Source organism: Thunnus albacares, chromosome 4 (assembly GCF_914725855.1).
Source record: "Thunnus albacares chromosome 4, fThuAlb1.1, whole genome shotgun sequence".
Taxonomy (NCBI): domain Eukaryota; kingdom Metazoa; phylum Chordata; class Actinopteri; order Scombriformes; family Scombridae; genus Thunnus; species Thunnus albacares.
Genome location: NC_058109.1, coordinates 21700087 through 21717080, shown reverse-complemented (window position 1 = coordinate 21717080; position 16994 = coordinate 21700087). Strand labels below are relative to the sequence as shown.

At 40.0% G+C, this 16994-nt stretch overlaps 1 protein-coding gene across 1 annotated transcript; it reads right to left on the bottom strand.

Moving 5' to 3' along the window:
- Positions 1 to 385: 385 nt before the first annotated feature.
- Positions 386 to 15283, bottom strand: espl1 (extra spindle pole bodies like 1, separase). Its single transcript, XM_044348072.1, has 32 exons — positions 15113 to 15283; positions 14858 to 14946; positions 14389 to 14691; positions 13508 to 14260; positions 12897 to 12998; positions 12651 to 12762; positions 12376 to 12503; positions 11973 to 12166; positions 11483 to 11725; positions 10704 to 10848; positions 10254 to 10413; positions 9967 to 10106; positions 9419 to 9553; positions 9157 to 9273; positions 8870 to 9041; positions 8615 to 8743; positions 8340 to 8496; positions 7836 to 7945; positions 6550 to 7682; positions 6040 to 6457; positions 5702 to 5830; positions 5351 to 5564; positions 4969 to 5162; positions 4479 to 4606; positions 3317 to 3439; positions 2996 to 3145; positions 2707 to 2874; positions 2423 to 2527; positions 2201 to 2316; positions 2007 to 2090; positions 1374 to 1538; positions 386 to 875 (listed from the first exon to the last, which is right to left on the bottom strand). Exons 2-32 carry the CDS (start codon positions 14936 to 14938, stop codon positions 674 to 676), a joined length of 6510 nt encoding a protein of 2169 aa, XP_044204007.1. The 5' UTR covers positions 14939 to 14946; positions 15113 to 15283; the 3' UTR covers positions 386 to 673.
- Positions 15284 to 16994: the final 1711 nt, after the last annotated feature.

The following is a 16994-nucleotide window of genomic DNA, read 5'->3' as shown; positions in this document are numbered from 1 at the left end:
GACAATCTGCATCTTGATCTCTACATACTATTTACATCCAAAATAGCATGAAACCACAACAGAATGACTTGCCAACCAACTGCCCCTGGAGCATTATATCTTCAGCTTTTTGCCTTTATAACTGTCAACACATCTTTGAAAATGTGTGAAGCTAAATTTTGATCTTGTGATAACAAAATGCAGCAGGGAAAAGATGGACTGTATTACAAGATGTATATCCACATGTACTTACATGATATTGAACTTCTGTAATCAAATTTTTCCCCCAGTAAATGGACCTTGTTATCTTGTCCCCACAAGATAATACTGCAAATACAAAAAATTCAGGTTTTGGGGGCTCCAACTCAATGCAAACGTTGCAAAATAATTTCCACAGTGGAGACGATGACAAGTGATAACACTTTTATTCAAAAACTGTTGTTCAATCCAACACTTTAAAAGTTCATTGAAACACTCAATAAAAATTAGCAAGATATTTAAACACATTCACACTATAATAACATTGGTTTAAAAATGAATGTATTGTTTTAAATAAAGAAAATGCAGTACTTTAAGCGCACCAAAACTTGGGAAAAAAATCTTCAAGTTTCATGTCCTCCAGCTTCTGCGCTGAAACAATAAAATTTAGATACTGCATAGAATGTTTACATCCTGTTTTCGGATGAGATTTTAGCTACTGCAGGTGGACTGGTAAGCCATAGACCACAGGTGCAGCGCCGATGAGGTGTTTCAGGAATGTGGCCTGACGTGAAGGGCCCATATAATCCAGTAGGGGAGCTCCAGACCCAGCGGATAACCAGGATTCTAGCAAGGCTTTGGTGAAGCGATCAATATCCCGATCTGTCACGTCCCACAGGTTCCCCAAAACAAAAGGGCTATGGAATAAAAAAAGAAATAGCCATAAATGACCTGTGGAGTGTTCAATAAAGTTGTGAATATTCCGAATAATAATCCATAAATAATCCTCATACTATTATATTAGTTTCAAGAAAAATAAAGCTCTGTAACAGTTATCTTCATATACAAAAAGAGTGGTTTGTATGGCTTCTCACTTAATCCTTAGACTCACTCCTGTTCAGATGATTCCTGAACCAGCATTTAGTTTGCTCCTTATTAATCTACTGTATCATGTCACATGGTGTTGTCGTAAAGTTGATTTGCTTTATTACAAATTCAATTCGTTATGCTGCTGATTTATTCTGGCCAAAACAAAACTGCACTATAAAAAAGAAAAATCTGTTCTGATAGCTTTATCAACCTGCAACATCAAGCTATAAAAACATCTCCAAACCAATTTTATGATTTCACAGAAATTACATGTTTTAACTAATCGTCATTCAACTGCAAGTATTTGAATTGTAGAGATGTCTCACCAGCCTGCTATGAGGTAACTGAGGATGATGCCTTGTCCCTCCTGATCCCCACGCACTGCCAGAGCAGCACTGCTGCAGCCGAAGAGCAGAGAGGCTGCTCTCATTTGCCGCTTCAGGACCGCCTGGCTGTCTAGGAACCGTGCACCTGCACCATGACCCACGTAACTAAAGTATCCCGGGACAAGAGGTGCATGGACAGAGAAGATATAAAGCAAACAGGTTATCAAGTGCTTCATATAGAACAAAGTGTCTCAAAAAAACAACTGATGTATGAAATGAAAAAAATAAAAATAAATAAACACACACAAAAACAAAGCACCATGTTTTCCACTGTAGTATCGCTTATACCCTACACTCCTATAATATTTATATGCAGACATGAAGGATTTCTTCAACAAAATCATTTCTCAATGTGTGTAAATTTGATGTACAACATTAAGTATTTTCAGTAAACCCCCCCGCCCCCCAAAAAATGAGTAGCCTGCATTTGAGGTTTTAAACCTTTCACTCACTTCAGTCGTAAATATTTTATTCCATAGTGATACATTTTCTGTGCTTCCAGATACTTTCAACATGTAGTATTCCTGTAGAAGGCAACTATTGTTTCCTCTGCTTGTTTCCTTGCAAACTCACATGTATAGATCCTTGGTCGCAACGGCATCTTCCAGTTGACCCGAGTCAGGAGCAACTCCACACACACCCTCCCAGTCCAGTTTACTTTAAGGAGAATAGTAATGTAATAAATGAGAAGGAAACAGACCAGAAACAGAAAAACATACAGACAAATCAAATACTTCTCTTTTAACTTTAATGAGTATTGGTCTCACCTGCTAAACCATTCCTTGAATCGGTCCTGCGAGTTTTCTAAATTAGCATTAGGGTCCAGCACATAAAACACCTTCTTTGTATCCACACCGTGCTTCAGGATGGACTGAGGTTCAGTCTAAAAGGAGGAGATTGACATCCACAGTCACCACTTAACTTACCAGAAAGTAAGTGAACATCTACACCACAGGGAATATTGGAACAGATGTGGGGCTTTATCATACCTCTTTCTGAAGACTCAGTCCAATTAGTGAGTGCAGAGACGGCATCCGGCTCACAGAGCGAGACCTTAAGATGGAGATACTCTCCCATGGCAACTTTTGAAGGTACTGCACAGGAAACAGAACAGAAGCTGATACTTCTACACCTTAGCATCAAAGATTATCCAACTTCACTTAGGACATTTTATAATAGTGTTATGCAGCTCTTTGTGACTCTCAAAAAGCCCTTTACTGTAAAAATCAAACTACAGGAAAATTCAGTATTTGATGGAGTTGATGAAGTCTACCTTGTCCAGAATGAGAACCACATGACCATGGGGCTCCTCTCTGTCTGTGAGCTGGGAAACAGCTGAATGGAGAAGCTGGTCACACTCCAGGTCCCACAGTGGAGAAACTCCCAGAGCAAATCTTTTAAGGTCTTCTTGGGAGAGCACAGGAGATGCAGACAGCACAGCCTGGAACACACGTCAGAAGTGTAAGTGGTTGTTATCTTGCTGTTCCTTTTCCAAATGCTTTTGGAGACAAAAAGGTGTGAACAGACAACAACAACATGAAAAAAAAAAAAACAACACACACCTTCAACATCTCCTCACTAGCCGTCACTCCTCTGGCAGACAAGGTCTTGCAAAGGTGCTGGGCCTGACTGGAGAGCTTATGGTCTGGTGAAAGGGGTAGAAGAAAGCTCCTCCAACATCCCAACAATCCCTCCATCTCTTTCAACAGGTGCTGAAGGAACCATAAGAGGGCGTTTAGACAAAACAAACTCCCTAAATCAAAAGTATTTCTTCGTGTCGCATGCCTGGAAATTTAGTTACAATGTGTCTGAGTAGAATTGAACAATTTTATATTGCAGCCCTCTTACACTCCCCACTAGTGCCCTCGTTCCTCATCACTTACCTCAACTCGAGAGTCCAGTGCTCTGCGGCCCTCCCACCACTTGGCTTTCTCAGACACACAGCTCACAACCTTCTGTTCCACCTGAATATTATCCATCTCCTGGACTAACCAACTTATAGGGTGCTAAACAACACAGAGGCAAAAGAGAGTCAAAGTAATCATATGGGATGATCATAAACTTGAATGTTTCTTAAAGTCAACCATATATTATGCAAAGTTCTAACAAGTAGGGAATGTCTTTTTAACTTAATTAGGACAGGGAAGCACTAATGTGTCTTTTTCTTCCACATGATATAGTATTACAATATATTTGCTTATTATTCTAGTGCTGCTCACTGTTTAATTTATGGAGTGAGAGATTCTGTGAGTCACAGTGATGCCTTGACAAACTTCAGCATGCTAACATGCTCACAATGACGATACCAACATGCTAATGTTGCGTACGTATGTTTACCATGTTCACAATCATGGTTTAGCATGTTGGTGTGTCCTAACATTTTGCCAATTAGCAATAAGTGTCAAATGTCATTCGTTTTGTGGGTATTTGGTCATGAATCAAAGTATTGGACAAATTAAAATTAAAATGTTGACCTGATGATGGCGGTAGATAAAGAGTTAATGGATCACCAAAGTTATTACAATTCATCCTGACGGGGACATGAATTTGTGTACAAAATGTCATGGCAATTCTTGCAATAGTTGTTGAGACATTTCACTTAAAACCACTAATTTCAACCTCATGATGGTGCTACAGGAAAAGTCAAGGAATCACCACAGTCAGCAGGATTCTTCCTCTGGGGACCCCTGATGTCTTTACAATGTCGTAGCAATCCACTAAATAGTTGTTGAGTTATTTCAGTCTGGACCAAAGTAGTGGACTGACCAACCGGCATTGCCATCTGTGCAGAACTGTATTCACCTTTTTGAATAGATAGTTCTGATTATGACGATCCTGTAATTCAGTTGCCTTTTTACTTGAATTAATTTCCACTACAGCTACAGAGCTTTGCTTTTATACTCTTTTTACTTAATACTGCTGGTAAGAAATGGAAAGTGTGAGCATGGCAAGATTTTTACAAGCTACCAGTGTCTCCATATTACCAAAACTATAAGCTATATAAAATATGATCTATCTTGCAGTTGTATAGTTAATTGTCCTCACCTGCTGTTTGGAGGTGGGGATGTGAACGGTAACAGGGGCAGATCCCTTTTCAAGACGTGACAGTATGATGCCGTCACCCATCTCCCGAGGTTTAACTCCAAGCACTGACATCACACACACAGTCACCCCTGTAGCAGAAATGAGGGATACAGAGAGAAACATATATTACACAAGTATAATGGAGATCACACTCTGCTTTTGCTCTTCTCTGAGAGCATGAAAGCATTAAAGACTCTCATTTAAGTTTCCAAGTTATGGTCAAGAAAGAAAAATGTGCACACTCACTAAATTGGACCCTAAGTACAGTTAGCAGATGCAGTTTTTAAGTTTAACAAATGATAACTGAGAATCTCAAACCTATCGAAATCTATTCTGAGATTAAAATCCACAAAGTTCCATTTTTAGAACCATCAATTTTAACTCCCATAAAGTACTCACCTGTGCAAACCAAATGTCAAACTAATCAAACACGACAATAATGATATTTTACCTTGGGGTAGGTGCTGAATTTGTTGCATAAACTCCTGGCAGTGGTTCTGGGGAAAGGTTGAAGAGTCAGCAGTTGGAAAGGAAAAGATGTTCTCCAACTGAGACAACCTCTGTTCAGTGGAGGTCGGACTGAGTTCATCAAGGCTTAGGGCATCCATCTTGTCTGCCAGCTCACTGGACGTCTTTTTTAGCTTTCTGTTAAAATAACACACCAAAGCAATGGGACAACCTTTAAAATCAATTTGTGAGAATTGTAGTTAGAGAAAATGTGGATCTATCAGATGTCGACAACACTGTTGTTTTTTTAGTATTCGAGATATATCATAAACCACAGTGTTGGTAAGTGGAAAATTATGACTTGACACTATACATCACATGCTTACTTGAGACAACTGGCTAAATGCCTGATGGTGCGATGACGACTTGAAATGCCCAAAGACTGGGAATGCAGCATTGCTGTCGTTGTGGGGTCCTGCTGTCCCGTGGTTAAGGCCAGAAGAGCACAGAGGGTTGGATAGATGGTAGGAGATGGAAAGTGCTGAAGGGCCAACCAAGCTGAGCGGAGCAATGACTGAACATCCTCCAAAGAAAGGTTGTCTGAAAGAAATACAATTACAGAAGAAACTGGATAAGGTGATCTATTGTACACATCTTGATACCTTTATCTTTACTCTACAAACACATGTTCTGTTCTGGCTCTCATATTATACCATAAAAGGTGCGGTATTACTCACCTGGCTTGGTATCTGGATGAGGAAGGTGGGTTTGTGGGCCTCTCAGCTGACCTCTGCTCCTCAGCTCAGACAAGTCGCCTCTCTCCAAATCGCAACAAATATCCCTCCGCAACACCTCAAAATCTATTTCTGAAGAGAGTGAAGAAAGATCAGAGCTCTTGTATGATTGATTGCCATTATTTATCTTGCCATTTCTAATCAATGTGCACATCTGACACTCTTGTTGATGTTCCAAAACTTAACTATGAGCTAAAGCCTGTGTTAAATAAATTGTAAGTTTATTTAAAGCACTATTAATTTTGTGCTAATGTCAGGAAGTGTAAAGTTACGTTACATACCCATATCTTTACTTGAAGCAGGATTGTCATCTGTCTCAGTGTCTGATGTCCTAAGCTGCTCAATGCTTAAGTCCAGAACATGTTTAGTTTCCTCCTCGATGGTCCTCATTTTGTCTGGCTCCTCCACACACTCCATCTCTGATCTGGCCAGTTCCCTTCTGGTTCTTCCTCTTCTTGTTGCGGCAGGCTGACAGCCCACACTTTCGTCATCCTCAGAAGAGATGGACCGAGGCAGTGCGGTGCCACTCTTACCCCTAGTCTGCCTCTTGGGTGGGACCTTCTCAGCAGGTGGATCTGGGGCTGTTTTACCTTTGTGAGCAGCTCTTCTCGTAGTGGCTCGCTTTTTAAGGACGTCCGTTTTTTCTTTGGCTTCTGCCTGAGTATTGGCTTCTGAGTCACTCTCATCGCTAAACTCCACCTGTATTAAAATATTTAAAGCAAGATATTTTAAAAACACAGAAAGCTTTATTTTTTGTGACAGTAAAACCTTTACTCTGAATAGATGCCCACCTTGAAACGGGATTTCTTTGTGCGTTTGGGGGCAGCAGGCACAGGCTGCGCTTTGTCTTGAACTGGTGACAATTCTTCATACACATGAAACTGTAGCTTAGGGGCAGTCCTTGATGCCCTCTGCACTGAAGCAGGGGCTTTCACCTTTTGAACAGGAGTACAGGCCAAAGTAGGGACCACTGTGTTGAAGTCAAAAGCGCCAAGCTCCTTTACAGAGGGCTTAGACTTCACCATTACTGGTGTCATTGGAACCAGTCCCTTTCCTTTGGTTGAGGAGCTTGTCACTTGGATCTTTGGCTTGACAACTTTGACCTTCTTTGCCTCCTTTGTTTTGTCAGGAATATGGATGTTTTTAGGTTTCTTCAGCAAGGATGTGGGAGGCATCGTTTTCTGTTCTGATTTTAGCTCTTTATCCCCTTTTGATGCATTCCATGTCCAAGCATTTGAGAACAGCTCCTCTGGGCTGCAGTTATTTTTGGCAGCTAGGGTAACCAAAGACACTATGGCTTTGGTTGCCATTAGACCTGCTCTAACAGGTCTTAGTGCTGGAGAGGGTGTGGAATCAACAAATGCTAAGCCAGCTTCAAGTACTTTCCATATAGCACAGATCTTGTTAAGCCTGGGCTCCAATCCAGAAAGGGCCATGCGGAGGTACACACTGCCCACCACGTCCTGCATCAGAGAGGGTTTAGCAGAGCCAGTAGCAGGGCCACCGTGAGGGAAGAGTTTAGCCAATTTTGCTCCAAGTTTGGCAGTGATGCTCTTACAGCGGGCTAATGTTGCCCACTGAAGTTTCAAACTGACTTTGGCTTCAGCAGGATCTAGCTGGAGAACCAGATCAGCCTGTGTAGCTGCCCAGCGAGCGGTAACACGAGCCAGACAGGGCTCAGAACAGCAGTGGCACTGGCAGTCGGGTTCATGTGCCAGGGAGGAGAGCCAGCGGCGAGGCTGGGCTTTGAGAGGTGGGGAGCTGTCTAGATCCCTTACTACAGGTTCTTTGGAAATCCACCTTGTGCTCAGGATGTCCTTTAAGTCATCCTCCAAAGTAGGTAAGGAAGACTGAGATTTCTTCGCTGGCCGACCTTTCCTTGGTTTGATTTTTACTTCTGCCTTTTTCTCCTGATCAGAAAAATCTGAGGAAAACAACAAACAACAAAGAAGTCAGTTATGTAGCTCAAGAAAAGTGACACTTATAGGTCACTCTAAAACTAATATTTCAACTCAGGGCTGTGAGATATAAATTAAGTCTAGTTTAATGCAATGCCACTGCTTTTCATTCAACCAACCTGTGCACAGTTCAAGGAGGTTCCTGACTTTGTCTAAATCAAATCCACTTTCCTCTCTCTCCCCCTGCATCAGCTCCAACTCTGCTTTCACCACCAGCAGCTCAGCACATCTAAAACAAAACAAAAAAAAGGATTCAATTCACTTATGATGTTAACAGGAGTTTGTAATGTGGCCATATTAGCCCTGACTATATACAGTGGTATGTTGATAAAATAACAATTCACAAACACCACCAAAATACTAGAAATTAGTATTGAATCAGCACCTCTCTGACAGTCTACAAAACATCTAAGATGAAAAACATTAATTACAACAAGCTTCATAAAAGTAGGATTTTAACTACAGGGAAAACAAATATTCAAGAATGATCAGTAACGTCACATAATACCAGTGGACCTGTAATTAATTATTTAAATCATGGTATTAAAATTAAATTCAAATAATTTGGACTCTGTTTCATGTAAGGCTTTAAACCCACCACCATGAATAGTACATGTACATACTGGCTGAGTGCTTGCAGCTTGATGGCCAGTTTCAGGGCTTCTAGGCATTGGAGCCTGGCGTCATTGATGGCCCCACAGCTGCTCCTCACAGCCACCATCTTCATAGAGCAGTTTAACAGCTCTGAGAGCAGCTGCCACTTCAGCACAAGGTTCTCTCCTGCTCATAGGTTGAGGGAGATAGAGAAAAATCAACATGGCAGACAGCACTACAACAAATGTCAACAAAGTATTAGTATCTTTTCTGTGTATTTTTAGTGCATGTGAGAAAAACGTACCTTGGTCAATGAAGCGCACGTCTGAACCGCTGCCATTAGTCCCGTATAGGCCTTTCCCCACTAAAGTGACCAGCAGACTGCAGAGAAGCTTCAGACTTTCATACAGGGCAGTGTCTGGGCTATTTATACCTAAAACACACAAACATAGGCCATTACTCAGTTATAGCTGCAATCTTCAGCTCTATTATCTCTCGATGCTGAATCAAAACAAAAAGCCATCTGGTTATATGAAGAGTAGCAAGTGCTTCAGCTAACCATGCTGTGTGACGCGGCCCCGCTGGGCTTGTGGCAGTTCATCCGTGTCCAAACTTAGATAGGAGCTGCAGGTCTGGAGTGCCCGAGCACGCAGCAGGTACCAGCTCTTTGACTGTCTCTGCTCATTCACCTCTTTAAGCACCTCACATAGATATGGCACACCACGATCCACCTGCAATATGACCAAACAGTGGAGGGGTAATGTGATAAAAATCACCTATATTGGCAAAAAAAAAGATAATAACAATGTTAATATGAGAAATACTGCTAGCACACATGTTGCCTACCTGTCCTGTACTGTAGCAGTACTGAGCTTTCAACAAAATGGCCAGCATGGAGAGAGAAGAAGGTCCCTCAGCAGATGTATCTGAAGTTAGAATTTTCTCTGCTTGTTCTAGCTGAGCCTAAAAAACAGGATCGGTTAGTTGTATTAGAACATAATTTCTCACGAAATGAAAATTAGCGCAATAAATATAGACCAATCACAATTTTCATACTCAATGACATATAGTGTATTTGCTAAGAATGATGATTACAGAATCGCTTTACCAAAGCCAGTTCAGGGGAGCCCACATCTAGGAGGAGGCTGGCTGATTGACAGAGGGAGCTGGCACATCCTTGGGCGTCAACAAGTTGACGTGAGAGTCCAATAGCAAGTTGGTAAGCTTCCAAAGCTTTTAGAGGCTATAAACGAAAAACATGAGATTTGATAAGTAGACAGATCATACACACAATGGTTTGAACACAAGTTATAACAATCTGAGCTCAGGATACACCATAAAATACCTAAAGGATCTCTTGCAACTTCAAATTACAGTATTTCCTTTCAAACTTTCAATATAATATTATTCATTTTTGATCTGTGTGTGTATTGTTGTACCCTCATCTAGTGAAAAAAACAACAACAAAAGAAACAACAACAGGGAATTTGACCAGTCACTTTTAAAATCCTCTTGTACATAGTGCTTCATGGAGAATAGAAGGTCGTTACTTATTTCGTAGAAGAGTTAAGTCTATTTGGAGATTATGTGAGAAAGTAAAAACAAAAATAATCAAAAATAACCCTCCACAATGATTCTGACATTTTGTATTGTTACCTTTCCCATGAGTCTGAAGAGAGCTGCAGTCACAACAATAGAGCTACAGGTCTGTTTGGGGTTCCTTACAGAGGGCAGCACTTCACTCTGCAGAAGAGCGGACCACTCACCCAGCGCTTGTTCCAAAGGTTTGCACAACTCTTTAGGGAAAAAAAAAGCATTAATATCACACAAAGACAGTAAGTGTTAATAAAGCTATTTTAGATACATAGATAGTTACAGTATAATTCATATCCATCATATGATACTGGAGTACACAGTAGGATAATCAAAAGAAGGGTTCCTACTGTTCTCTGCAGCCAGGCTGAAATGCAGGCCTTCATAGACCAGGATGCTGTCCTGACTCTTCTGCTTGTCTTCATAATCAAAATCATTGGTCCCTATGGGATTGTCCACACAGTGTGTCTGCTCACGCACCTCCCGCAGTTTTTTGTCCCTCTCAATGGCCTGACCAAAAACACACAAACATCATTTATTCATCACAAGACACTTGGTCAGAGTATTAAACCTAGACTTAATTCCAGCTGACAGCTGATTACGAGTTATACAGTCTATCGATCCTTATATTAGTTCTATGTAAGAAGCCATAATGTTACTAATATCAGTTTCACTTTTTAATGAGAAAATGAAATTCTCAACTCTGACACACTCATTAACATACGATTAATTTAACAAAATAAAAACAGTAGTGCATAACAAAATGTGAAATATATCATGACATATCCAACGGTGCTCACCTCGTGAAGATTGTTCTCAAGAGTGCAGATATAGAGCCACAGTAAAGCGTGGGCTTTGTCATCCTTCAGTCTGTCTGCATTTTCTGGAGTCTCTGGTTCTTCTCCCAGAAGCCGTAAAGCTTCATGAGTAAAATCAACTGCTGTGCTGTGTGGTTACAGAGAAACATAATGAATGCAGAGACAACAGGCTGCTTCTCCTGTTGGCTCAGCAGGACTCTAGACTTACAAAAATGCCAAAGATGTGCTTGAGGTCATTTATAAACTGTGTCGGCATTATATAACTTGTCCACCAGTGAAGATGGGAAAGTTTATTTTTGAACTGAAAAAAGTCCAATGGCTCCAACTTCTCAAATATTGGTATTAGCCTTAGAAAACCCAAAGTGGTCAAGCATTCCTGCCAATTACTTTCTCAATTACTGTGTCTGACACAAAATATGGTCTCACCCAAAAGTTTGCTGGGGTGCCACTCAAAAAGGGTTTTAGCTCTGACCTTTTTCCATTAACACTATTAACACCATAATACACACTTTGCTTAATGAGAATGCTGTTAGGTTCTGCCTATGCATTACGAGAGACGTGCATCTCAAACTGTACTACTGTTCATTGGCCTGCTCATGCATACTCTCCTATTATTTATTTATTTTTTTTGAGTTGTTGGATTCAGATTGACACACAAACACATCATCTCAATCTGACAGGGGTAGAAATCATTTCTAAAAGAAGTGTATGTGTCAAATATCAAAAATCATCGTCCATTGGATTACTTATAAAGCTCTTACCAGTCAGTATGTTCACTGAAATCCTGGAAGCACACAACTTGGGCCATTTCACAGAGGTAGACAGCTCGCAGGTGGGTGTGGGAGCTCTCTTCATGACAGATGTTCAACAGATCACAGAGAGTATTGTAACGCTCCTGGGCCGTGTCCCCTGCCACATCCTTATAGGCACGCAGCTCTTCGTCCAAAATGCAAAGCATTACTCCTTCATCGGGGACGTCAGGACCAAAACCATCACGTAATGTCCTGTGACAGGACAAGAAAAACAGTTAACAGTTTCTGTTTCATTTATATTTCATAAATTGAATTCTCTGAAAACTTTGTCACTGCATCTTAAAAATAAACACTATTAAAATTCATTTCTGGCCTTATTCCTTAATTTTCCTGAAAATAACTACAACTGAATTGTAGAAGACCTAGCCTTTATACATTTTGGCAAAAATAATTTAGAGATTCAATTACTATAAGCCACTTCATTAGGACTTGTCTGTACCTGAGTCGGATGTCCTCTTCAGAGTTTCGTGCTGCATCTACCTTTGTTTTCACCCACAAAGAGATCGGTTCAGCCATATGTACAGTGATTTTGTCCCCCAGAGCCTTCAGCCACAGGATCACCCAGTCCAGTGCTCGCTCCAGTTGTCCAGCCCTGCGAGACGTCTGCACAGCCAGCATGAAGGGCCGGTTCAACTAGAGAATAATAATATAAACATCATTATGGATTACAAATGTTCATCAGATGGACAAAGAATAATTTAGGTTTGGTCCCATATTAAAATAAATCTTTTAAAATTAAAACAACTTTAAAATTAGGAGGCACTCTTACATCCTAGAAAAAGCTATGCTATATGCTGGGTATTTATAAAGACTGAAACAATGTGATGCATTATAAAACTTACCCTATCAACAGAGAGTGAGACGGGGCAATTCTTGCATAGATCCTTGCAGAGGATCTCAACAAGCATGAAGGCCTGGTCATAGAGACGCCGGTTGTACAATCCACATGCTAAGTTGCTAACAGCAATCACTACAAGGCACATGGGGATCACAAAACATCACAATGATGTAATGATAACATGTTTCTCACCATTTAAGTAAACATTTCAGAAACACTCGAGTCTTCTGACAACATAAATGAACAACTAGTGCATTATTAAAACTAGAATGTAATCACCTGCTTTGATGAGAAGGCTATCACTAGACAGCTTGCGCAGTTCAGTCATCATCTGTCCAGCTGTTGATTGACAGTACAACAGCACTCTGTCCAACGTGTCATTTTTCTCCAGCTAAGGACAACAAATCACAATCAGAACTAAACTCTGAATCTAACAGCAGTGGTAGAAGTTTGGTAGCATCACATTCATCTTGTTTTCTGTTTTATTATCATCAATATCTCTGGATTTTACAAAAGTAGCCTCACCTGTGATGCAAGCATGCTCTCATAAGCAAATACAAAGCCTTGGTAAATATTGAAGCCAAGGGCCTGTTGCAGTCTGTTGCCCTCAGTCTGGCATGTTGTATTCTGTAAATAAAGCAAACCACATGTCAGTAACCTTCACAATTTCTCAAAGAAAATAATTTTATCCTCTAAATTTTATTTTGATGGCCTTCGAAAAAAATCCAACTGTAAACAATGAGATCTGGTTGATTATTTTCAATATTAATCTGCTTATTCTTTTCTTGATTGATCGATTGTTTGGTCTATGAATTGTCAAAAAACTGTGAAAACAATTTGCGCATTTACACATTTTTTCATTAATTCAGCCCAAAGTGATGTATTCAAATTGCTTGTTTTAGTCAAACAGTCCAAAACAGTAATGCCAAAAAACAAACAAACAAACAAAAAAAACCAACAGACAGAAGAAAAGCATCAAATCCTCACATTTAAGAGGCTGGAGACATAATGTGTGGAATTTTTGCTTGAAATAATTGATGATTAAAATAGTTGACGATTCATTTTCTGTTGATTGACTAATATCTCTCTCTCTCTTTTTCTAACACAAACACACACACAGATAAGTGAGTGACTACCTTCTTTAGGACTTTTAATATCCGTTCTTGGTGCTCCTCAAGAAAAGAAAACCAGGCCAGGAGCACAGGTCCGCTCAATGCCTTGCTATGGCCACTTTCAACAGCCCACACCACCAGTCCGCACCCTTCCAAAACTGCATGAGCTTCTCGGTCCCCCAGGTCATTTGAGAGAGACCTCAGGGCCCTGGCACACTCTGTCAAAGCCTGGCCACTCTCCTCTTTAGATTTCATTGTAGAATGAACTTTTACTGCCCATTTGCCGAGCACCAGAGCTGTACACTGACAGTCAGCACAGTCTCTGACCTTGCTCTCAATTTCATTCAGAAAGGTGGAGGCCAGATCATAGTGGCCAGATTTACAAAGCACCTTAACTATAATGAGCACCACTTCGGACAGCGTGTGTAAAACTGATGTCTCAATAAGCTGCTTGGACCCGTCCCCCTCGCAGCCTTGACCACCAGTCCAACATCTGTAGAAAAGTGTGTGCATTTCCTGCAGAAGAAAGGAAGCATCCTCCTTTGTCAGAACTTCACAGCTCCTCTCAAACTCAGCGACAGCATCCTCTGTGTATATAGGAGCTTTGGAGAAAGAGGGAGTTGCACTTTCTGTGTCTAACAGCAGGAGAAAGCTTAGGGCTTGAATCTGGCAGTGAAGTTTGTCCCGGGGATTCAGGATCTTCCTGTCTTTGGCAGCAGAGAGTCCGTTCCAGAGGACTGAGAAGCAGCTCCGCACAAGAACACAGTAGTCCTCAGCCTACAGGACCATGCAACAGTGTTAATGCAGACACTAAAGAAGCAATCGTGCAGAGTTAAGGTGGGACATACTGTTCAACACATGTAGTTATATGAACTCTTCTGTAAAAAATCAAAATTGATTCATACCTGTTGTGCTGGGGTAAGCCTGCTGTAAAGCACTCCAGCTACATGGCTGCATAGACTGTGAACTTCAAGAGAGCTCAGCTTCTTCACAATATGGAAAATGATCTTTTCCATGTACAGCGGACTGCTCTGAGCAACAAGCGCTGCAGAAATATCATAGCCATGAAGGGAAAGCTCCACCAGCTTTACCAACTGATTGATATGATCAAAGTCAGGGGATCCAACTCCAAGATGATGGTTACAGGCTCTGATGACTCTGTCACACAGTGTGCGACCCTGAAGCCCAGGTCGACTCTTCACATAATTCTGCAAAATGAACAAATTCTTTTTTAGCTAACTGTAATGCACAAAACATGCCATATGTATAATACAGCAAACAAAACCGGACTCTGTTGGAGGCAGTTAATCTTGGGTTGGCCAACTGTTGTTTAAAAGTCAGAGGTATGAATACGACGTTATATGTTATGCTAACCTCTAGTTCTTGAAGTAAAAGCTCTGTCTCTTTCACAGAGGCTGTCCGCTTGATGTACTCGTCTACTTTCAAGCACTTCATGTCGACAGCTGTAAAAAGGAAAAAAACACGTTAGTCAAGAGTAACACATGTTCATTTAAAATTTCGATAAAGCGTGTTAGCTTAACTTAGCCAGCGTCAACGTTAACCACAACATGACGCTTCAACTAACGTTAACGTTCGCTGACTTAACCGAGAGAGTTAACGGTGACTTACTTCAAGCGGTTTGTAGCAACACTTTTATTTACAGCAGATAAAATGCAGATTTGCTATACATAATCACACAGTGACATCGCTGTACGGCTGCTGCTGAACTCCTAAAACTATTCAAATCCTCGACAATCATGAAAAGTGCACCCCCCGCTCACTGTTTTTGAAAGGTGTTTGCTAGCCAATCAGACAGCACATCCGCCTTTTCCCCGGAAATACAAGGACTTATGGGTATTGTAGTTTTCGAGCCTGTTTTCGGAAGTGTAACTATAATAATCGCCAAACCCTTAAATAAATAATGTTCTGAGAATTGATGTTCATTTGCATTTTATCAAATAATATCTACACGCAATATCACCCACATATCTCCCAGAGATTATATTACATTTGCACATCTATGATTTTTAATTGGTTTTATTAATGGCACACTGCATATCATGTTTATGCCATAAACATTTGCACATTCCTGGTCAAAATTTTGTTCATTTCATTTCAATCCCTTCCATTTAAAATTTAAACCTGTAGCAGTTCTTCTCACTTAGAATATATTTTACATATTTTTTAATTGTACATTTCTTTCTTTCTTTTTTTTATATTATTTGGGATCACTTAATTTTGTGTATATTTTTGATTGTTATTCACCACAACACCAAGGCAAATTCCTTGCATGTGCAAACCTACTTGGCGATAAACCTGATTCTAAAAGAAAAAAACATTTATTCCTAGTTACCCTGGTTATAAATCAGCTGGTGATATTGTGGATGAGGGTGTGTAGGTGTTTTTAGAGATGGACTAAAACCCCAAAATGCAAAAGAAATTGCTTGTGCATTATTATTTTATTTTTGGTAACAATAGTAGTAGTAGTGGTAACAGTACTTGCCAGGGGTTTTTAACAAAGGGAAATGCTTGTACGTGGATGTATGGGGTGATAGTTTGTTCTATGCTCTTCCTTTCTGCCATACTTGATCATCATAACTATCCGACATAATCATACCAAAATGCACACTGTTTTCAGTCACCACTTACACACTGGCACTCCAAGTCACATGCTGATTCTAATTCTGATTTTCTGATTGCATAATGCGTTGACCAGGTCAGAGCACAAAACATTATAGTGATACCAGACCAGAGTTATTATAGTCTTATATTTTTCATTAGTTTTTATTTTTATTTTGTTTTAAATTTTTGTTTTCAATTCAGTTCCATTTCAGTTAGTTTTCTTTTTTTTCCAAAGTCTAGTTTTTATTTTTATTTAACTAATATATTTTTCACACCTAGTTTTGGTTTTTAGTTTATTTTTAGTTAACTATAATTACCTTGTACCAGATGTGCAAAAACGTAATGGTTATTTAAAAGATTCACTGTAGTAAACCATCAAATAAGCCAGTTTAAGCAAATGGGCTGGAAGTTTTTATTTTCCAGCAGGCATCAACCCTTAACAGGAAGAAAACAACTATGTTAATGTCCAAAAGCGGTGAAGTCACAGGGCAGAAATCAATCTGAAAAATTGTGACAGGATTTGAAAATTGCTTTTCAATCACAGTTTGCAGAACTTGAACGGTTCTGCAAAGAAGAATTTTAATTTTCTGGATCAGTTTGTAAAGATCTGTTTTCACTTTGACATTAAATTGACTTTTTGCTGGTCAGCTTAAAAAAGCCTAAATACATCTACTTTGATTCAAACAATAAAACATGAAAATATCCAAGTGGTGAATACTTTTTAAAGGCATTGTAGCCTGTAATTCCAAAGCTGGCATAGGCTTGTAAACATGTTTTCATAAATTGGTGAGTGTAGTGATGAATAAACATTTTCCACTAGAGGGCACAGGTCCACAATTCTCCACTTGGTCTACAGCAGACAACTCCTTCAACATTTATTGTTTTAACA

Excerpts from the sequence above, each read along its gene's own strand:
- espl1 (XM_044348072.1), bottom strand. The coding sequence starts at position 14,938 with ATGAAGTGCTTGAAAGTAGACGAGTACATCAAGCGGACAGCCTCTGTG. Across the intron at positions 10,414-10,703 it reads TTGAGAACAATCTTCACGAG|GCCATTGAGAGGGACAAAAA; the intron begins GTGAGCACCGTT and ends GTTTTTGGTCAG. Across the intron at positions 9,274-9,418 it reads GCTCCCCTGAACTGGCTTTG|GCTCAGCTAGAACAAGCAGA; the intron begins GTAAAGCGATTC and ends CCTGTTTTTTAG.